Source organism: Acipenser ruthenus, chromosome 32, assembly GCF_902713425.1.
Source record: "Acipenser ruthenus chromosome 32, fAciRut3.2 maternal haplotype, whole genome shotgun sequence".
NCBI classification, from domain to species: domain Eukaryota; kingdom Metazoa; phylum Chordata; class Actinopteri; order Acipenseriformes; family Acipenseridae; genus Acipenser; species Acipenser ruthenus.
The window spans coordinates 3492661-3515857 of NC_081220.1; the positions used below are offsets into that span (position 1 = coordinate 3492661).

Below are 23197 nucleotides of genomic sequence, written 5' to 3' on the forward strand. Positions count from 1 at the left end.
TGGGCCAAACTACCTGTTAACAGGTGCAGAAGTCTCATTGAGAGCTACAGAAAACGTTTGATTGCAGTGATTGCCTCTAAAGGTTGTGCAACAAAATATTAGGTTAGCGGTCCCATCATTTTTGTCCATGCCATTTTCATTTGTTTTATTATTTACAATATTATGTTGAATAAAAAATCAAAAGCAAAGTCTGATTTCTATTAAATATGGAATAAACAATGGTGGATGCCAATTACTTTTGTCAGTTTCAAGTTATTTCAGAGAAAATTGTGCATTCTTCATTTTTTGTGGAGGGGTACCAACAAATTTGAGCATGTCTGTATATATAGATAGATAGATAGATAGATAGATAGATAGATAGATAGATAGATAGATAGATAGATATTTGTGTAATATATATATATATAAGTATTTTATTTTGTATTCTGCTTTGAGATACATGTATAAAAATGTGTCATTCTATGACCGGGGGGCCTTACATTACTTCCTGAAAAATATTGATGTTTGGTGAAATTACAAGACATTGTTTCACTTGAGTGACTGCAATGACATAATACACGTTATATGCTCAGGGTCTTTATAAGCAATAACATACACTACCCTCAATTATTTTCTCAAAATAAATATTTATAAATAAAATATTAGTTATTCATTCCATTAAAGGAAATAAAAACGTACCTGATACAGTTAATTCATGAAATAGTATCTGCTTATAGCCACTCATTTCTTGATATTTATAAATGTTGTACAAACATATCAATATTAAAACACATGACAGAACACATGTTCTGATATAGTTAGAAGTCAAATACATCAGATTTACAGAGTTTCCCCTTTTCTTTTTAGCTCTACACAAGTTCCTGTGATGTTTTGTCTCCACCCTTTAGAAACTAAAGCCTCTCAGTGAAAAAAAAAAAACACACACACACAATAAAGAAAAGAATGTCAGTCCCTCCCCTATCCAATGACATGTGTTTCAAGCCTGTACTGCAATGTACGGTGGCCCTGCAAGTCAAAATAAGTGCTTTTTTATCATGTTTACACGATCGCAGTCCTAGAAGCCCACTTCAGTATGATCGTGTTAACACAATCACGGTCCTTAATGGGTTAATGATCACACAACATGCTGAAATGGCTTATTTTTGGTTGCAAGCTGCTAAAATATGCAGCGACAGAAGAACCAGCACTCCAGCTAATCACACCTCCTCACTGTGCGCTTCCCCTACAATCTCACAGAAACTAAAACTAAAACCCCACGTCTGACCAGCTTGACTGAAACACAAAGCTCAGTTTAACCACACACCCCTGCACGCACGCTCTCGGGGTTTAGGATTTAAACCACATGTTGCTTTTGATCTGCACTTCCACATGTGAAGGGAGGGAAACCTCAGGACATGTGACCAGTACAGAACACCTGGCTCAGAAAGTGTGACTCGACACAATTCCTCAGTAACAAACCTTAAAGAAATGTGTTGGGTGTTCTTATCCCCCCTACAACCTGGCAAGCACTAGCGACTTCTCATTTCTGTGTCTCACTCACACTGTTACGAGATGCTGCTTGCACCGCAAAGCAGATTTCAAAGAAGATCAAATGCAACCACGACTTGGCAACTTCCCGCAAGCTGGAAACTGGAATCCAACCTGAATGTGGCACCAGCCTCGAGTCTCCCTCGTTTACTGTTGCATTTAGGAAGTTCTTCAAAACTCGTGTTTCCGGAACAGCAATGTACTTCTTGTTCTCTCCCTCTCTCTCTTTGTACGGCAGTCTTTCTCTTATAGTGTAAATAAGCATGCATGTTCAGCCCCTTCGTCCACAGAAACTTGAAAAGCATGAGTGACTGAGTGGCTCCTAATCTGTGCTGTATGAACACACCCTGGATCTGTCACACTATTTGATTTCTTTTTTTTGCTTGGGAAACACTTATTCAAGAGTGATGAAACCAGGACTTTCTTTATTCATTGACAGAATCTGACAGAACTGTCTGTACTTCAGGCATTCATTTTAATAAGCATACAGCTGATGTAGGTCACTGCAATCTACTTTTCCATGTTACTGATCATTTACCACATCACCAGGCCCTGATCTTGTGAAGATCTTCTATTCTGTTTATTTTCTTTTTACTTTCATTATAGATATACGCAGAGACCAGCAACATCGCCTATTTAGAAGTGTTAGACCAGAGGAGCTATCGGAATCTTACCAATCAGAAAGTGAAGAAGCACAAGAAGACAAAGGGGTGCTCATGTCAGTCCTAGTTAACACATGCTGCGGCATCCTGATGCTTCTCTGAAGCTGTGGGAGGCGACTGTGACTCAGAGCTCACATTCACTGTCCAGCTCAGATCCAACAGCCAGGGCAAGCTCACAGGATGAGCCCAACACAGCTTATTGGAGCAGACTGAGAGAGGACAGTAACATTCTCTACAGACTGCACAGGGTTCAATACAGACCCTGTCACCTGTGAGTAAACATGTGACACCTCAGGGTAAGAAATGCGTCAGTGTGATCACGAAGGCTAAGGATAAACTTGGAATCACATGATGTAGCTACAGCTTGTAATACTTGGGTCCAAATGTTTAGGCTAATGCTGTCTGTGTCAGCTTGACTTCTTTTACAGTTAACCCCTGACTGCTTCCAGTTATGGATGAACAGAAAAGGGCATTGTAAGATCCAACAGAAGAAACAGACACCTGCCGTACAATAGCGAGTCTGTCATAAAAACTCACCACCACATGGTAGAAATACGACTATCTAGTCTACCTGGCTTGGTTTCCAATAGTCTGATCTCAGAATGCATGATCGATTGTTTGAATAGAAATGGATTACCTACAGCGCAGCTCAATCCACGCAACACAAGAACTTAACCCTGTCCTGCACTTTCAATATCGAGCTTACATTCGACACCTGAAGCAGCATTTAAACATGACAGGATGTTTAAGAAAACAAATCTAACTAAAAGTGAACCTCGGCCAAATTGAAGCCGAGTCCTGCGTCTTACGTTCCAGTTCACACTAAATGCAATTCCTTTAAGTAAGGGTCTTACACAGCGTAGTCCTCTGCACGTTGTCCTTGATAGGAAAGAAGCCATGCCTTGCTGGCAGTCCTGTTTGTTTACATTCTCCTTAGCCTCCATAAAGCCTGTTTTCTACTCTGTGACCACATGCCCCAGCTACAACTGCCAGTTATTAAACTTCTCATAACTCTTGTCTTACTATTTCTGGCATTGACCAAAATGTATGTGTTTATCATTTAAGACAGGGTTAGAAACTCCCCCTGCTGCAGCAGGTCCTTGGTTTCAGAACTCCTCTCATTTCTGTTATTTAAATGAGTCTCATTGGTATGATTTTACACAGCAATCTATCCGACAAGTGCAGTGGTAACCCAAATCTTACACATGAATTATTAGTACTGATGCACAATAACTGAAAGGGATATTTTTTTCACAGCTGCTCAACTTTCGATCTTTGCGGGGGGGATTTCCCATATATTTGTTATTCGAATAACTGACTCCACTGTGAAGTGAAAGGATTTACCCCTACACTTTATTTTACTTACAGGTGAATAAATGTTGAGAGCCAAGATTAATATCAGTGCCAATCTGTGACAGGTTGGGAGCAGAAAAACATTCACGTTACTTCCATGCATAGACACCCAATCCCAAATAAAGTAGCTGTTCTGTGCTGGGCAGTGCCTGTATCCCCGCATTCCTTGGAATATTTGTAATTATCCAGACAGCACTTTGTGGGGATAAAGGTAGTGCGCCTGTGCCCAGACACAAGAATAATCATGAAAGCGACATTTCATTGGAATACAATGCGGTCTCTTCTAAAGGAGCTGCTGTATTTTTATGTTACTGCAGTTTAATTTTTCACAGACTTGTCAGCCAAAAATGATTTTGCCTGCGGCCAAGTCGTAGAATCTGCATTTAGACACGTAATTGTAGGCTCAGAAAAGTAAAATTAATACAGTAAATAGTTCCAATTCTCTCTCTCTCTCTCTCTCTTTTTAATTTTTAACAAGTATTATTAACACACAACAACTGGACGAGAGTCGCGTAGCATCTCTTTCCATCCTAGCTAGATTAACGACTGCGTCGGTGCAATACCCCTTTTGTTGCGTTACATAACTACGGCTGGGGAATACAGTCATAGAAATAATAATAAATAAACAAAAACGACAATCCTCGCTAAATCAAGTTCATTAACAACAAAGACAAGGTTGCACTTGGTCACCCCGTCTTCGCTCGGTTGTGAGCTGCACGCTGCGACGCGGTGTTTGAAGCTTTAAAAAGACCCTTTAAATGACACACACGACAGAAAGCTTACCTTTTAGGTGCTATAATTATGTTATTCTCTTTTATCTCCACCTTCTCAGCTCCATTTGGAGACACTTCCAATTCCCTCTCTTGACTCCGACTTTCTCTCCGGCAACTTGGAGAACTGACAGGCCTAGGTCTGCCCGCCGCTAAAGCCTGCGGGGTCCTCTGCGGCTTTTAAAGCTACGAGTTACAGAAACTGTGTCCCTTTAGTCGCCATTGTGGCTCCAAATACCCCACAGTTAAACACATCATGACGGTCCTGAGGAGCCAAGATGACGGTAGTTTCATAATCTCCTTTTCGCTTTAAACCCCGGGGTCCTCACCAGGAAAACATAAACAACTGTGAAGTAAAATAGAGTATGTGCTGCTTGTTGAAATAATTTGGTCGATATGACTATTTTTTTAATTCCGTCCGCCTAAGAAAAAAGCATATTGTGGGACGTTTGACTTTTTAATATTTACGAGTAACATCCATGACGGTCACGAGAAATGCGAAGGATAGGTGTCCGGGTTTATGCCTGAGTGAACTTGCAAACGGAGAGGGGTTCGGGTCGTGTGGGAACTTGCTGTTGCGGCGGCGGCGGGTCACAGGGCGTGGTAGTTTTCGTGAGGCAGCCACAAGCTCGGTTTAAAAAATGTCAGGAATTTCAAGCGGGTTGACGGCATTCAACACTGAAATAACACCTATACAGAACTGGGGCGCATGAGAATGGGTTATGCATGGAATGTAGTGCAAAGCAAACAGTGGCACATATACAGTGGAATGAGAAATATATATATATATATATATATACACACACACACACACACACACACACACACACACACACACACACACACACACACACAGTGTTTTGCAGAAGTATTCACCCCCTGCAAAGTTTTCACATTTTGTTGGCACCTGAGCGTACTCCACGACGCTTTGAAATTATACTTTACATGTAGACACAATCTACACAAACTGCTCCACATTGATAAAGTTAAAAATGCATATAGAATATATAAGTAAGATTTACAGAGAAAAACAGATTAATCTCAGTTGCATAAGTATTCAACCCTTTGCTACTGCAGCCCTAAATCAGCTCAGGTGCAAATTATTTGTTTGAAAGGTCACATAATTAGTGAAATGGTTTCAGCCTGTGTGTACTCAGAGTGGTTTAACTTGTAGATAATTTCCCTTAGGTATATAAAGACTTTCAGGCTGCAACTCACATAGTGATCCAACAAAGCAACCATGAAGACCAAGGAGCTTTTGAAACAAGTCAGGGATCAAGTGGTGGAGAGGCACAGAGCAGGAGGAGGGTACAAGAAAATTTCAAAGGTGCTGATTATCCCTCCCAGATCAGGATGCCCTCCCAAACTGAGCAGCCAGGCAAGCAGGAAACTGGTTCGGGATGTCACTCTGAAGCCAGCAATGACCTTGAGAGATCTGCGAAGTTCTGTGTATGAGATTGGAGTCAGCGTTCACACATCAACAATAAGCCGGTCCCTACACAAAGCTGGCCTGTATGGACGGGTGGCAAGAAAGAAGCCATTACTCAAAAAGCCTCATCTTAAAGCACGTATGGAGTTTGTGAAAAAAGCATGTAGATGATACTGCAAACATGTAGAAAAAGGTTTTGTGGTCAGACGAGACAAAAATTGAACTTTTCGGTCTAAATTCCAAGCATTACGTCTGGTGCAAGCCGAACACTGCACATCGCCCAGTCAACACCATCGCAACTGTCAAGCATGTAAATGCTTCTCTTCAGCAGGGACTGGGAAGCTTGTCAGGATAGAGGGGAGAATAGATGGTGCAAAGTACAGGCGAATCCTTGAGGAAAACCTGTTTGAGTCAGCCAAGACTCTGAAACTGGGGAGGAAATTCACATTTCAGCAAGACAATGACCCGAAGCACAAAGTCAAAGCAACACTGGAGTGGTTGAACAAGAAGAGAATTAATGTTCTTGAGTGGCCCAGTCAAAGTACTGACTTGAATCCAATCAAAAATTTATGGCGAGATTTGAAGATTGCAGTCCATCAACGATCCCCAACAAACTTATCATAACTGGAGCAATTTTCCCATGACGAATGGGCAAAAATTTCACCATCCTACTGTGCAAAGCTAGTAGAGACCTATTCAAAAAGACTCATAGCAGTAATTGCTGCAAAAGGTGCTTCCAAATGAATCCCTGCCAGCTCGGGTAGGTTCTGCTAAAGAATGTCCTAACAAAGTTTCAGCACAGCTGGAGAAGGAGTCCTCATGTAACACTGTACGAGCACAGTACTGCAACAACACAGTGAAATACACGAGAGTCCTCATGTAACACTGTACGAGCACAGCAACGACACAGTGAAATACACGAGTCCTCATGTAACACTGTACGAGCAAAGCACAGCAACGACACAGTGAAATACACGAGAGTCCTCATGTAACACTGTACGAGCACTGCAACGACACAGTGAAATACACGAGTCCTCATGTAACACTGTACGAGCACAGCACAGCAACGACACAGTGAAATACACGAGAGTCCTCATGTAACACTGTACGAGCACAGCAACGACACAGTGAAATACACGAGTCCTCATGTAACACTGTACGAGCACAGCACAGTGAAATACACGAGAGTCCTCATGTAACACTGTATCAGCACAGCACTGCAACGACACTGAAATACACAACATGTATTTATTCATTTAATGGATGGGTTATGAAAACAGTCACAATCCTTTATTTGAAAAAAATATGTTTTGGTAGCAATGCAACGTAAAAAAAACAAACACATTTAACTTAGTAGATCACATGACTATTAGTACATAGGTTAGTACATCACACAAATACTAGTGCAGAAGGTAGTACATCAGATTTCTTTACAAGCATTAAAAAAAAAACTGTTAGCAAAAGGTGCAAGACACTTTACTTCCAACAAAAACCTAAATCAAAAGACAATGCAATTCAGAAAACGAGTCAGTCATGTTTTTGTGTTTTTTTTAAACCAGGAGAAAGCTCTTTGTCTTGTTTTAGTTTCCGAGGAGTGTATTAAATCAGTGGTTATGGCGGCGCTATAGCCATGGTTAAGGCACTGCCATGATTTTGATTTAATCCAGGGCTGGGTCAGCTTAAGGTATATTAGACTTCTACTCGCTTATCACAGAATGGTAATATACCTGTATTGCAGTATTGCTACATATGCCACTGTTTCCGTTTCGAGTAACACACGACAGGATTACCAGTACATGAGGCAGTACATTCACTGTGCAAACTTGATGAATTTAGCCATGCTTTCCCGAGGCTGTTGGAGCACAGGGGGTTGATTTGATCAGTCTACACCCTGATCAGCCACAGCTGGATTTTTAGAGCATTTTACAGCACTGCTGAGAGCCCCCCTGAATTTCACCAAACACTTATTATTAGCGAGCGGTGGTTTGATGGAAAAAAACGCACTGAAAGTCCGAGGCGTTGCTTCTGAGTTCAGGGTGATGGAAGCAACCCCTCAGTGCGAGTGTGAGTCCTTTGTGTTCTGTACTGGTTTCACAGGCCGGCTACATGGCTCCAGCCCTGTATTCTGCTAGTCAGCTCAGAATAGTTCACCCACAAGGACAGATCATATTCCAGTCCGTTCAGGTAGAACAGGTTCCATTACAAAAGAACCATAACCCAGAAGAGTGGGATTATCACAGTAAGTTTTATTCTTCTTCTCAAAAAGAATGATCAAATAATAATAATAATAATAATAATAATAATAATAATAATAATTGTATAATAATTTAATGTTTCATATATATTTTTGAAATACAAAGCACCGTTTGGTACTGCATTCACATTATGGCAACAGAAGATTTATAGACATGCCAGTGGAATCTTTTTTTTTTCTTTTTTTTTTTATATTTTATTTAAATTCATTATAAATCTGTAGCGATTACTTTTAAGTCGATTCACATTGCATTGTTTTTTACTCTTCTGTTTTTCATGCTGGTTGCAGTCGTTCAGAGTGGTTCTTATACTTACAGTTACTCAGATGATGTGTTTCGGGGACTCTGTTAAACAGTGTGTTCCCCTGAGCTCAGGAGCGGCCCTGACATAGACATGCAACACAGGCTAGATCAAAGTGTCTTTACTGATGAGCCAGCGCCACCTAGTGATCCTTTTGTGTATGGCTGGCAATACGCGAGCTGTGCACTAGATGGCGCTTACTAATATAAAGACACTGTCTGTGTCTGTGCCAGGCTAGAACTGAGGAGCAGCTCCTGAGCTCAATGTGCCAGGCTAGAACTGAGGAGCAGCTCCTGAGCTCAATGTGCCAGACTAGAACTGAAGAGCAGCTCCTGAGCTCAATGTGCCAGGTTAGAACTGAAGAGCAGCTCCTGAGCTCAATGTGCCAGGCTAGAACTGAAGAGCAGCTCCTGAGCGCAATGCGCCAGGCTAGAACTGAAGAGCAGCTCCTGAGCTAATGTGCCAGGCTAGAACTGAGGAGCAGCTCCTGAGCTCAATGTGCCAGGCTAGAACTGAAGAGCAGCTCCTGAGCTCAATGTGCCAGGCTAGAACTGAAGAGCAGCTCCTGAGCTCAATGTGCCAGGCTAGAACTGAAGAGCAGCTTCTGAGCTCAATGTGCCAGGCTAGAACTGAAGAGCAGCTCCTGAGCTCAATGTGCCAGACTAGAACTGAGGAGCAGCTCCTGAGCTCAATGTGCCAGGCTAGAACTGAGGAGCAGCTCCTGAGCTCAATGTGCCAGGCTAGAACTGAGGAGCAGCTCCTGAGCTCAATGTGCCAGGCTAGAACTGAGGAGCAGCTCCTGAGCTCAATGTGCCAGGCTAGAACTGAAGAGCAGCTCCTGAGCTCAATGTGCCAGGCTAGAACTGAAGAGCAGCTCCTGAGCTCAATGTGCCAGGCTAGAACTGAAGAGCAGCTCCTGAGCTCAATGTGCCAGGCTAGAACTGAAGAGCAGCTCCTGAGCTCAATGTGCCAGGCTAGAACTGAAGAGCAGCTCCTGAGCTCAATGTGCCAGGTTAGAACTGAAGAGCAGCTCCTGAGCTCAATGTGCCAGGTTAGAACTGAAGAGCAGCTCCTGAGCTCAATGTGCCAGGCTAGAACTGAAGAGCAGCTCCTGAGCGCAATGCGCCAGGCTAGAACTGAAGAGCAGCTCCTGAGCTAATGTGCCAGGCTAGAACTGAGGAGCAGCTCCTGAGCTCAATGTGCCAGGCTAGAACTGAAGAGCAGCTCCTGAGCTCAATGTGCCAGGCTAGAACTGAAGAGCAGCTCCTGAGCTCAATGTGCCAGGCTAGAACTGAAGAGCAGCTTCTGAGCTCAATGTGCCAGGCTAGAACTGAAGAGCAGCTCCTGAGCTCAATGTGCCAGACTAGAACTGAGGAGCAGCTCCTGAGCTCAATGTGCCAGGCTAGAACTGAGGAGCAGCTCCTGAGCTCAATGTGCCAGGCTAGAACTGAAGAGCAGCTCCTGAGCTCAATGCGCCAGAGTAGAACTGAGGAGCAGCTCCTGAGCTCAATGCGCAGACCTCAACACGTTTAAGAAAAAGAATGCTATCTCCTGTACTACAGTTACGATCATGCAAGCGTCTTACATACATTACTCCTGGTATGCTGTGCCATCGCTGTGCCACTAATCCTCCTGGTCACAGCCATGGCAAACCAAATGTAGTGATTCATTAGTATGGCACCTCCCATGCTGCATTCACAGTGTGGAATCCAGCAGGTAACTCTATTAGCAGTACACCTCTGGCCTCGCCCAACAGAATCAACTCATTATGCTTTATAAAAAGTGGAATGAACCCTGCTGACCAATGTTACGAATTACATACCGCTTTGTGCTTTTCCATATACTTAACAAAAAACTGAAAAAATAAAATAGAAAATGTGATATTTTCAAAATCTAACATGAAATACTGTACTACTATTATGGCTTCTGCTAGACTTTTGCAATATCATTTTGTAGTTTCTTTGATTACATGATGTTAAATAAAAGATCCACATTAGGTTCATATAGTTCATATATGCTCAATCCTACAGTTCAAGATGATGCTAAGCTTTTGGCCAGAGCTGTAGTTTGGCCTTACACCAGTGTCCACTCAGCAATCCCCAAGTGCAGGTACGACGATGCACTTACCTATTTCACTACTCCTGGTAAAAACAATATTAATGCTATTATTGGTACTTTTTGGTTAGATTTGTTGTCATTGTGGGGAAACAACTCCCTCTGTCGACCAGAATAAAAACATCTTGATCAAATTTGACATGATTGTTAAAAACAGATAATGTCATCCATAACTATTAAACTCTCAATTGAACGACATTTAAAAATGCCAAAAGAAAGCCAGTAAGCTCAATGACACGACGTCTGTTGAATGCTGGGGTGGGTTTCGAATCCCATGCTGGTACCACTCCCCTGCCATGTGATCACAGTCTCTTAATGGTCCCATTAAGAGGAGTGGGTGTGCCCTGATTACCTCACACGGTACCCTAACCTTGCAGAGCTGCGAATCTAATCTCACTGAGAAAGACTTCCAGTCGAAAGTTCACTGAAAGTTCCTTTTAGTATTTGTAGATAAATAGCACTGTCTATTTTTCTTGTCTTTTGAGTATTACAAAGTGTGCACCGCTATAGCACTCAGCTTACACTGAAAGAAGCAAAACATTAAAAACATGAAACTGTGTTTGTGTAGCTGCAGCAAGGAAAGCAGTCCAGGGGTCTGAAGTTCATGAAGCCGCATTCAGTAAAACATGTCTCAAACACACAAGTCAAATGTAACATTTTATTTTGATTGATTGCGTTCCCTCCAAACCTTTAGAGGATCCAGTATTTGTACAAAAGAGACTGACCCTAACCCTAACCCTAAGACTCTGGTGCTGATCTGATCACCATACACCCTGACAGCACACAGACTGTGACATTTGCATTGAAGAGTAACTACTTTCAAATGGCATTTCAATTTGTCACTTTTCCTTTACAATGCTGTTTGCAATCATTGTGAGTGGCTCTGTCACTCCAGCATCTGTAGACTCCTGAACAGATGGTTTGAGCAGGGTTAAAAACACACCAGCCCTGCACCCAGTCCTGGGGTTCAGAACTCCCCTTGATTAGGTACAATACTGACATGACCAGGTGCCAGGAGTCTGAACAATCAGGCCTCTGGTCAATCGGCTCTGGATGACCTGGTCACACTTCTCCTCACAGAATGAATACAATGCATGCGAGTCTGCTGGGTTACTATCAGAGGCTGTTCATGCAGCTGTAGGGATGGAAAAATAACTGTTTAACATCAGCCAATTCCTGACTCATCACTTCAGTAGTATACAGGGATGGACTCCCATTGCATAGCAGTTTCACCTATTCCTGGTTTGACTGCTAATGTAATTACCCACCTAGACACACTGTGGGTTATCAAGCTGGGAGTAAAACCTGGAATGGGTGACAATAGGAGTCATTTCCATTCCTGGTGTGCTTAACCGGGGGTAGTTCTGAAAGCCATGACTGAGTGCAGGACTAGCGTTAGTTTCTAAAGCTGGTTTGAGGGTTAAGCAGTGGGGGTCCAGTGCGGCCCCTCCCCTGGGCACTGGCTGCTCAGCTCAGCCCTGATTGGGGGTCTGGGAGGATGGGGGTGGGTCAGGGTGCGAGGCAGGGCTCTGGGGTTCTGAACCCCGCTCTCCAGTCCCGCTCTGCCTGGGGCTCTGGCTGGCTGGCTGGGACTCCGCTCTGCTGGAGGATGGAGATATGTCGGCTGGCTTCTCTGTGGATTTCACAGCCTCTCCCACCTCCGGCCCGGGGCCTGCGACTTGCGGGGCATAAGCAGGGGCCCTCCGGATCACCTCCACCAGCCCCCGGCCCTCCTCCCAGCTCTGGCAGGCCTGGTCAGCAGGATTCCCGCGTGGCGCCTCTCTGGGCATCCCCTGGGCGGTGAGGCTCGTGGAAGGCAGGATTTCGAGGGAGGCTCGGCTCGGGAGAGGCTGGGTTTCGGGAGACGCTCGGCTCGGGAGAGGCTGGGTTTCGGGGGAGGCTCGGCTCGGGAGAGGCTGGGTTTCAGGGGAGGCAAGGCTAGGGAGAGGCTGGGTTTCGGGGGAGGCTCGGCTCGGGAGAGGCTGGGTTTCAGGGGAGGCTCGGCTAGGGAAAGGCGGGGTTTCGGGGGAGGCTCGGCTCGGGGGAGGCTGGGTTTCGGGGGAGGCTCGGCTCGGGGGAGGCTGGGTTTCAGGGGAGGCAAGGCTCGGGGGAGGCTGGCTTTTGAGGGAGGCGAGATCCGCAGAGGGTCGGCTCGGGGGAGGCTGGGTTTTGGGGGAGGCTCGGCTCGGGGGAGGCTGGGTTTCAGGGGAGGCAAGGCTCGGGGGAGGCTGGCTTTTGAGGGAGGCGAGATCCGCAGAGGGTTCGTGCTTGATCACAGCCTCAATGGCCTCACTCGCCTGCCCCCCCGGCGCGGCTCTTTGGATGACTCCTCTAGGGGGCGGCTCCACGTCTTCCGGTCTGGCTTTCCGGGGACGGCCCCTCTTCCTCTTAGGGGTGTCCCCACTGGGGGGCTCAGCGGGCCGTTTGGGAGCCCCCCGACTTCTGAAGATGCTGGCTCTCTCCTTGCTCGGGGCAGCGGGGGCAGGGTAGCTGAGGGGGGGCAGGATCATGTTGAAGACGGGCAGAGCCCCCTGCTGTTGGGTGAGTGGGGCGGCGGCCATGGTGATGTTCGGAGGGGAGGTGCGGAGGCAGCATGTCTCCTGAAGGACCGGTCCGCGTGGGAGGAGCTGGGGGTAGCGCTTCATCACAGCCTCCACCTGCGAGTCGCGGCCCCCAGCCCTGGGGCTGTCCGAGGACTTTGGGCCCTTCTCGGAGGGCAGCTGCTTGCCTGCTGTGGACCTCTCCCCACTCTCCTTCTCTCTCTAAGAAACCAAGAGGAGAGTGAGCTGTGTGGAACTGTGGGTACCTGTGTGGAGGTGTCTGGGGCTGTGTGGAGCTGTGTGATGCTGTGGAGCTGTGTGGAGCTGTATGGAACAATGTGGAGCTGTGTGGAGCTGTGTGGAGCTGTGTGGAGTTGTGTGGTGCTGTGTGGAGCTGTGTGGTGCTGTGTGGAGCTGTGGGGGACTGTGTGGAGCTGTGTGGAGCTGTGCGGGGCTATGTGGAGCTGTGTGATACTGTGGAGCTGTATGGACCTGTGAGGTGCTATGTGATGCGGTGTGGAGTTGTGTGGAGCTGTGCGGAGTTGTGTGGTGCTGTGTGGATCTGTGTGGAGTTGTGTGGAGTTGTGTGGTGCTGTGTGGAGCTGTGTGGAGTTGTGTGGTGCTGTGTGGAGTTGTGTGGTGCTGTGTGGAGCTGTGTGGTGCTGTGTGTAGCTGTGTGGTGCTGTGTGGAGCTGTGTGGAGTTGTGTGGTGCTGTGTGGAACAATGTGGAGCTGTGTGGTGCTGTATGGAGCTGTGTGGAGCTGTGCGGGGCTATGTGGAGCTGTGTGATGCTGTGGAGCTGTATGGACCTGTGAGGTGCTATGTGATGCGGTGTGGAGTTGTGTGGAGCTGTGCGGAGTTGTGTGGTGCTGTGTGGATCTGTGTGGAGTTGTGTGGTGCTGTGTGGAGCTGTGTGGAGTTGTGTGGAGTTGTGTGGAGTGTGTGGTGCTGTGTGGAGCTGTGTGGATTTGTGTGGTGCTGTGTGGAGTTGTGTGGAGCTGTGTGGAGCTGTGTGGAGTTGTGTGGTGCTGTGTGGAGCTGTGTGGAGTTGTGTGGTGCTGTGTGGAGTTGTGTGATGCTGTGTGATGCTGTGTAGAGCTGTGTGGAGTTGGAGGTACCTGTGCTGCAGGGCTGCTCTCCTCTCCTTTGGCTCCAGAGCCTGGGGGGGGCTGCAGGGTCTTCTTCATGATCTTGTGGGGTTTGGCGGGACCTCCTGCAGGACACACAGAGGGCAGGGAGGATGCCATTACTGAGGTGCAGGGTTTTCAATGCTGTACTATGCAAGCAATCGCACACGGCAGGGGGCGCAGGAGTTATCAAATGTCTCCATGGTTACACTGTGCATTTACCATAGTTTGCCATGTTTATTAAAATGCTACCATACCTCTCTAATGTCTGCCTATGCTTTACCATGCTTTCACTGTACTTTATTACACTTTGCTCTGCTTTTGCTATGAGAAACTTTTATATGGGACCTTAAAAGTGAAACAGATAGATCTGCTGGCCGAGTGCATTGGGGGTCTGTACTGTTCTACTGGAAGAAAGTACTTCTCTCAGCTGCCACTCTGCTTGTATAACACTGCCTACCCAAAATGTTCTCATGTTGTTAAGTTCACATTGTTGGTACCACCCAACTAGTATGGCACGAACAGAGTATTTGAATATTGGGATGGAGCTCCCCACAGAAACCAGGGTCTGACACTCAGGTGAGGGTCATTGCTGTCGATCTGGCTGATTGAAGAAACAGCTGCTTGGGTTTGTGTGGATCACTGCTTTTCTTAGACTCTGTGGAGAACAGCAATCCAAGCAGCTGCTTCTTCACTTGGAATCAACAGCAATGACCCTCACCTGTGGAGAGCTTGACCTGAATAATCAAATCATCAGTATGTGCAGCTCTAAACCCAACTGCTTTTCAACAGAATTTTGTACAGGTGGACCTTGATTGCACCTCCCTTTGTACCAAGTTGTACTCAAGCTACTGTTGTACCTTCATCCCTGGTAACACCACAGTGTTGACTCAGTGTAATAAAACCTTTAATATCCCAGGACAGGGGAGGCTGCAGTGTGCTGCTCTGGCAATGGATACAGCTATAAACAAGGCTTCTTATTTCAGTCTATATCATATAAATGAAGTAGATGATGCTCGTAGGGTACAGGCTGACTTTCACCCACAGAGCTGCTGCACTGACCAGCGAGAGAGGCAGACATGATGATGTGTGCGGTGCTGGAGCGAGGGTTGACAATGTGCTCCTGGATCAGGAAGCGAGCGATCTCCACCACCGTGTCGAAGGAGCGCTTCAGGATGCGCTCAGCCCAGTCGCAGATCAGAGAGCAGGCCGCCTCCGTCACCTCGCTGTTGTAGGTCTGCACCAGCTCCGTCAGCTCCGACTGCGCTCAACACAAGAGGACAGCATCAGCGGGGCTCAGCCACTCTGCACTCTCCACACGATTCAAACCAAGCATTCAGAGAGCTGGCAGCTGATAGAATCACTCTATAAACCTTCTCCTGTTCTGCACTTCCAGTAGCAACTCACTCAGCCACTCTGCACTCTCCACACGATCCAAACCAAGCATTCAGAGAGGTGGCAGCTGATAGAATCACTCTATAAACCTTCTCCTGTTCTGCACTTCCAGTAGCTACTCAGGTCTCAAAGGCACTGTGGCAATGTGCCCCGCCCCTGTGTGCATATTATGTGTTGTATGTTGCGTGCGTGTGTTAATGTTGGTGTATAGATTGGTACACGGGATATAAACAGGTCTGTGTTTCACGTGTGAGTTAAAAAGGTAGATTTGTATGTAGGCACGAGGAGGGCACAAATCACTTCACGTGCTGGTTAAATGTAATATGTGAGCACGGGGTTGCACAGAATTAATTCACGTGCTGGGATTCAAGTGAATAATTAATTAGTAATTGAATCCCAGCACAACAGTATATATAGATACACGTTTCATTCAGTCAGGGTTGGGTGTTCGGTGAGTGGAGAACGGGATTGGAGACGGAGGTAATTGTGAATTGTGAAAGTAAAGTTAAAAGTATCTGCTCACCGTGTTTGTTTGTTTGTCTGTCTAGTCCGTTTTTGTTCGTCTATTTATTTTGGCCTCAAGTGCCGTGCCCTGTGTTTTTGTCTGTTCCAACCTTTTATGTTCTGTTTATTTATTAAATGCTGAGCGAAAGCATTCGCTCAGCTCCACCAAACTCTACCTCTTGTTTTGTTTATTTATTTCCTGCTTCTGGTCTGACGCCACCCAGGTGACAGGCACCCTTGTAAAGAGGCACGTATCGTAGCAAACTCGTATGATTAAACAGACATCTGGTGCTGCCCTACGTTCTCGGTTTGCTTGCCCTGCCTTCCAGGAAGTCTGTTTCTGCCTCACTTCCTTTTGGTCATTTCACCCCAGCAGTGTCTTCTGGGTAAAGCATGTTGCTGGTAGAAAGCATGTCAGTCATTAGGGCTATTGACAGGAAAGAAGACATTAAAGGGGTGGGGACAATTTCACCCTCCAGGTGACCCAGGAAGTGCAAGACAGTGTGAAAGCATGGCTTGCAAACAGAGATGTATTTAACCTGGTGTAGTACCAGATATCATTTTTTTTAAATGAAAATGTATGTTTACTAAAGCAATTGAGACCTATGTAATGAATATATGTACAAGGCAGAGAAAATGTATGGAACTGTTAGCTACAATTGAAATAAATACAACATATAAATACATTTAAGTCGAGACACTGTCTCTCAGTGGAGCTGGGGTCAGTAATCGCTCTTACTGACTCGAGACACTCTGAGTGGAGCTGGGAGAAGTAATCACTCTTACTGGGTCGTTCTTGAGGTCCAGACTGGGAAGCAGAGGCATGTTCAGCACTGTCTTCCTCCGGATCCCGCTGTAGCAATACGTGACGTAGTCAAGGATCTTTCTGTTACTGGACTGGCTGCCTATATTCATTCACTAAGACAAGCTTCAGAGAAAACAGACACACACCGCTCTCTTTGAATTACTGCTAAGTTGAATATTAGCACTCCTTTAACTAGGGGTGTGACGATTCATCAAAATATCCATGCATCACAATCTTTTATAAAACAATCCGATCCACGATCCGTGGATTATGTATCGCAATACAGTAATAAGCATGACAAATTAGGTTTTCATTTGTAATCCTCCACATGTACTGATCAGCAAATAAAAAGAAAGGGATTAGTTCCATTATCCAATAGCTGAACGTAAATTATAAGGGGAGGGATTGAACTTCACTGTTTCATTTAGGTGTCTACAGATTTATAAAACTTGTGTTTTGGGTTATTAGAGTATGTTATCCTGTATTTGGCTTGTGGGAGTAAAAGATATAGCCTAATTCTTTGATAAAATGTATTAATTTATTTTCTTCTGGATTAAATATTTGAATAACTAGCAATCCTTTAGAGAAAGTACTTACAAAAAATCATATATATATATATATATATATATATATATATATATATATATATATATATATATATAAATACTTGTACAATGTCATAAATTGCTTAATAAAAAAAACATGCATTGTGATACGTATCGTATCATGGCTTGTGTATCGCGATACATATTGTATCGTGGCATGTGTATCGTGATACGTATAATATCATGGCTTGTGTATCGTGATATGTATCTATCGTGGCTTGTGTATTGTGATACATATCGTATCATGGCTTCTGTGTCATGATACACATCGTATCGTGAACTTAGTGTACCGCCTCACCCCTACCTTTAACCTCATTGCAATACAATCAGGCTTGCTCCTTTTCATTTTTCAGGTGCTCACAAAACACTGTAATAAATCACTCTCCTTTATGAGCAGCAGTTTTCAAACTGGGGTAAACGTACCCCTGGGGGTACTCGAGCGCTCCTCAGGGGGTACGCAAGAAAAATCCTGTAATGGCGGACAACAGTTTTTATTTTTTTTACCACATTGTAGTACTTTGCGACTTAGCAATCGAATTAACAATGTTGAATCTCCTTTCAAATAAAAGCACAGCCCTGCTGGTGTACGTTTACTTTGTGCTGGGCGAGGTTAACTATAAACACCCGACCGGCTGCTGACAGTGAGTGAGCGCGGAGCGCACATGGCTAAACTACATATTTAAACAGCAGGGCGGGGGTTCTGCAGTCTTAAAAAATAATAATAATCATTGTACGATGTTGCCTCTTTTAAAAATGTGTATTTCTAGGTACGTTTACTTTCTGGAGTTTAAATGTTCATTGTTTGTAGTTTAATCAGTTCAGTGTGTTTTATCTAAGTTTATGTTTTTAAATAACAGTATTATTGAGTTGAGAAGGCAGCTGTGCCGCCCTGCTTAGACAGAGAAATCACTGCGCTGGAGCTGGAGCGACACGACTGTGACTCCTTTGTCGAGTGAATGCATTAGCCTACGCATGTACACAGCTAATTATTAGGCTAATAAAAGCAAAGGCACAGTATTATTATTATTATTATTATTACAAACATGGAATCTCAGGATTAAAATAAACAAAGCAATCAATCCCTAACTCCTGGGATGGGGAAGTGTCTGGAATTGGATTCCCTGCTCCAGACCTATTGAGTGTGTTCATATCATACAGCGAGTGCCCATCAACAAGCTGTCTGGCAGCTGATTCACATGAACAGACGACTGCACGAAACACTAACATGGAAGCATTTTGCTAAAAGTCATTTTGACTGCATGATATAAAGGTCACCTTTCTACTTTCATCACATTTAGCTTTTGGAAATATTCACTTCAAAATAATGTTCTGGCTGGATTCCATACTGCACATGAAACACATAGCATCTTAAATGTGCCGTTCAAGTGTTAAACGATAACATTCCAGTTAAATAAATTTAAAAAAAAAAACATATTCAATGTGTTATTCAATATTCACAGTTCTGCATGCTACCTGATTTTTTTTTAAATGCCTGCATTTGTAAATTTTAAATTGTTTTTATGCAGAATGCCCCGTTTGTTTTCTCTCTACACTTCTGCATTTGTTGGAAGAAATGCGCAACTTTTGTTGAGAATTGCTTTCTGATTTTGTTTTAAATTAGAACTCTAGTTTTGTTTTTCAAAAGCATAACCTGTTTTTGGACTCGTTTTGCTTATTTAACTGGATTTTGAAATAATTTGACATAGCATTTTTAGTTTGAATTTTATTAGATTTAATTAGTTTAACAGCAGTGTTCCATGAACAGTGATTGGCTCGACTCTAGCCCCTCTTCCTTCCCTGTGTGCCTTCTAAGCCAGCAAATTGAGGCCTGTTTATTTTATTTTTTTAAATGACCCGCTTAAATTTGTGTCTGTGTTCATTTTAAAATACAGAATAACATACCCTTGTGTATGGGCTGCATTGTTTAAGTTTGAAAACCACTGTTTTAGAGTAACGTACTTGATTCGGGTCTGCATTGGAACACCATGAATCCTGTTAATTATACAACAGGATTCTCCAACTTCAGCTGAGTCGTTTCTGAGCTGACGCTGTGATCGAGGGGGGCGGAGCTAGCCAGGGCCAATAGGACAGCCTCAGGTTTGATTGAGGCTTGTTTCATTTGATTTTCCTCTGCTTGGATAGCTCCGCCTCCAGATGGTTTTGGTCAGAAGCAAAGAACAACTGAATAGCAGGCGCGCAATCAACAGGATTCACGACGAAGGAGAAGTCGGACCAAAAATAAATACGGCACTCTGAGAGGTGAGGTTGGCAACATAATTAAGTATTAAAATACATGAAATACAAATAAAAACAACAAGCAGGGGTAAAAGGATATTTGGACTGTCCTCTTCCTCCCAGCCTCCTGGCTTTGATATTGGGGAACACGTCCCGGATGATCTTCCCGAAGTTAGCAGCACTGAGAGCCCGGTACTGCAGGTTATCACAGTATCTCCTGAGGGGGAACACAAGAGCAATGGGAGCAGGGTTAGAAACACACACCAGCCCTGCTGCACCCAACCCTGGGGTTCAGAACTCCCCTCAACGTGACATTTCGAAGTCTAACATGAAATAGTGTATTACTATTATGGCTTCCAGTAGACTCCTGCGATACCATTTTGCAGTTTCATGACATTAAATAAAAGATCTGAGTTATGTTGATATAGTTTATTTTTTTTATTTTTATCATGTCGCAATCCTAAAATTCTAAGTGATGCAAACATTTTGTCCACAGCTGCAGAAGTGGAGGCAGACTACGCCTATTATAACTCCCAGGAGTGCAGGTCATTGATAAGTCCCACTTTTTTGAAAATGAACAACAAAAAAAGGTGTTAGAAGTCCTAAATGTTGTATAAAACAAAAGCATGACTTTTGTATGGACGGGTGTGTGGACAGGCGGACAGGCTGTGATACTCTCAGCCCCTGTCCCCTACCCCTGGCTCCCACTCACTTGTAGGACTCGTACACGTCCTGTTTGGGCAGGCAGGTGTCTGTGTGCTCCTCCAAGTGGCTCCGGATCCAGCTGCAAGCGTGGAGCTGGTCTGCATTGTTGAAGGCGCTCAGATCACTGCTGTGAAACATGTTAGAAAGAAATTCAAAACCATGTTGTGGTGGAGTGTCCCGCCCCTATGTATTTATTTATTATTATTTGTATTTTTGTTTGCGGCGCAGGTAAAAGCGCCGCGTCTTTTTGTTATTGTTTTTATAATTTAAAACCCTGTGAGGATGCATGACTGATCAGCTACTGATTATTTGACTAGCTGACAGTCATGCATCCTTACTAAACTCGTGCAGACTGTGGCCGAGGGGTAATAAGATAATTAACAGCTAGTTAACCCCTCGGCCAGAGTATAAGAACCGGCAGCTGTCCGTGCTGCGGGGTTGGTTGTTGAGTGTAGAGAGGAGAGTACGGGAGAGCGGAGAGAGAGAGCGCGCGAGGAGAATATAAAAAGAACAATTGCTATATTTAAAAATATACGTCTTTCTGTTTGTTTGGCCATCGCGCCTTTTTGTTTTGTGTTTTGTTATTGTTTAAATCTTTTGTTTTTGGTTTGTTTATTTAATAAATCCACGCTGAGTGCCACTGCATTCAGCTTCACCCGCCCATCCACTGTTTTGATTCAGTTACTCCCTGGTCCGTGACGTCACCACACTTCACCACTGCGAACCAGCCTGCCACACATGTCAACGGGCTGGAAGGGGTTACAGCCAATGACGTGATCCCAGTAATCGCACACAGTGTGCAGTTGTGATGAGAGCTGGAAGGAAGCTGCCAGTTTGCATGCCTTGGGGTCAAGCGTGTCACGGGTCACTCAGGGGAGCAGCTTGCTGGTTAGACAGGAAGCTGTGGAGACCCTCACACCCTCCCAGTGATCTAGGAAGTGCAGGAAGTGTAACAGACGGGCACAGGCTGATTTTCACCCAAATAAAGGTCAGCATGTATCAAAAACCAGCTTCGTTCAGCATCCTATAGGAAATTCTATAGATATAAATGTATTAGGGGTGTAATAATACCCTAATGTCATGATGCAATACATATCACGATGCGCAATTCACAATACAATACAATACAATACAATACAATACAATACAATACATGATGCGCAAGTCACAATACGATGCATATCACGATATGCAGGTCACAATACGATGCATATCACGATACGCAGGTGTGGCGGAGTGTCCCGCCCCTATGTATTATTATTTGTATTTTTGTTTGCGGCGCGGGTAAAAGCGCCGCGTCTTTTATTATTATATTTAAAAACCCCGTGAGGATGCGTGGCTGATCAGCTACTGATTATTTAACTAGCTGACAGTCATGCATCATTACCAAACGCGTGCAGACTCTGGCCGAGGGATAATAAGATAATTACCAACTAGTTAATCCCTCGGCCAGAGTATATAAACCTGCAGCTCTCTGCACTCGAGGTTGTTGGGTGTACAGAGGAGAGTACGGGGAGCGGAGAGAGCGAGCAACATTCGAAAAACAATTGCTAAAACGTGCTGGATTAGCCAGCACGACACTTACTTGTTTGTTTGTTTATTCGTTTGGCCCTCGTGCCCTTTTGTTTTGTGTTTTGTTGGTTTGTTTAAATATTTTGTTTATTAATAAATACGCTGAGTGCCATTGCACTCAGCTTTAACCGCCCATCCATTGTTTTGGTTTCTACTTCCTGGTCCGTGACGTCACCACTGCGAGCCAGACTGCCACAGCAGGTCACAATACGATGCATATCACGATACGCAGGTCACAATACGATGCATATCACGATACGCAGGTCACAATACGATGCATATCACGATACGCAGGTCACAATACGATGCATATCACGATACGCATGTCACAATACGATGCATATCACGATACGCAGGTCACAATACGATGCATATCACGATACGCAGGTCACAATACGATGCATATCATGATACGCAGGTCACAATACGATGCATATCATGATACGCAGGTCACAATATGATGCATATCACGATACGCAGGTCACAATACGATGCATATCACGATACGCAGGTCACACTACGATGCATATCACGATACGCAGGTCACAATACGATGCATATCACGATACGCATGTCACAATACGATGCATATCACGATACGCAGGTCACAATATGATGCATATCACGATACGCAGGTCACAATACGATGCATATCACGATACGCAGGTCACAATACGATGCACATCACGATACGCAGGTCACAATACGATGCATATCACGATACGCATGTCACAATACGATGCATATCACGATACGCAGGTCACAATACGATGCACATCACGATACGCAGGTCACAATACGATGCATATCACGATACGCAGGTCACAATACGATGCATATCACGATACGCATGTCACAATACGATGCATATCACGCTCAGCATTTAATAACAGAACAGAAAATAAAAGGTTTGAAACAACAAAAACACAGGACACGGCACTTCACGCCAAAATAAAGAGACAAACAAAACGTACTAAACACTTAACAAACGGTGCACGGAGAGACAAACAAACACGGTGAGTACAAACACTTATAGATTATTATTTTCCTTTACTTTACGTTCTCCTTCTCTCTCACCCGTTCTCCACTCTCGAACACCCAACCCCGAGTGACAGAAATGTGCATCTATATATACTGTTGTGCTGGGATTCAATTACTAATTAATTACTCACTTGAATCCCAGCACGTGAATTAATTCTTTGCAATCCCGTGCTCACATATTACATTTAACCAGCACGTGAAGTGATTTGTGCCCTCCTCGTGCCTAAATACAAATCTACACTTTTTAAATCACACGTG

General features: G+C 44.5%; 2 protein-coding genes across 5 annotated transcripts in view; both read right to left on the reverse strand.

Annotated features, from left to right (window-relative positions):
• LOC117962940 (phosphatidylinositol 4-kinase beta) overlaps positions 1-4485 on the reverse strand; it is a 48194-nt gene extending 43709 nt beyond the window's left edge. For 2 of the 3 annotated variants that reach the window (XM_059005922.1, XM_059005921.1), the window contains exon 1: positions 4326-4485. The gene's annotated coding sequence lies outside the window, so the exon portion shown is untranslated. The remainder of the gene's footprint in view (positions 1-4325) is intronic. The other variant, XM_059005923.1, reaches the window with a different exon arrangement.
• A 2526-nt stretch (positions 4486-7011) lies between these two features.
• The window catches only part of LOC131703207 (DNA-binding protein RFX5-like), a 30702-nt gene continuing 14516 nt past the window's right edge, over positions 7012-23197 (reverse strand). For both annotated transcript variants that reach the window (XM_059006175.1, XM_059006176.1), the window contains exons 5-10: positions 20334-20453; positions 19722-19838; positions 16763-16841; positions 15140-15338; positions 14069-14163; positions 7012-13171 (exon numbers count right to left, since the gene is read on the reverse strand). In XM_059006175.1, coding sequence (XP_058862158.1) covers positions 11882-13171; positions 14069-14163; positions 15140-15338; positions 16763-16841; positions 19722-19838; positions 20334-20453 — 1900 coding nt within the window. In that variant the 3' untranslated portion in view covers positions 7012-11881. The remainder of the gene's footprint in view (positions 13172-14068; positions 14164-15139; positions 15339-16762; positions 16842-19721; positions 19839-20333; positions 20454-23197) is intronic.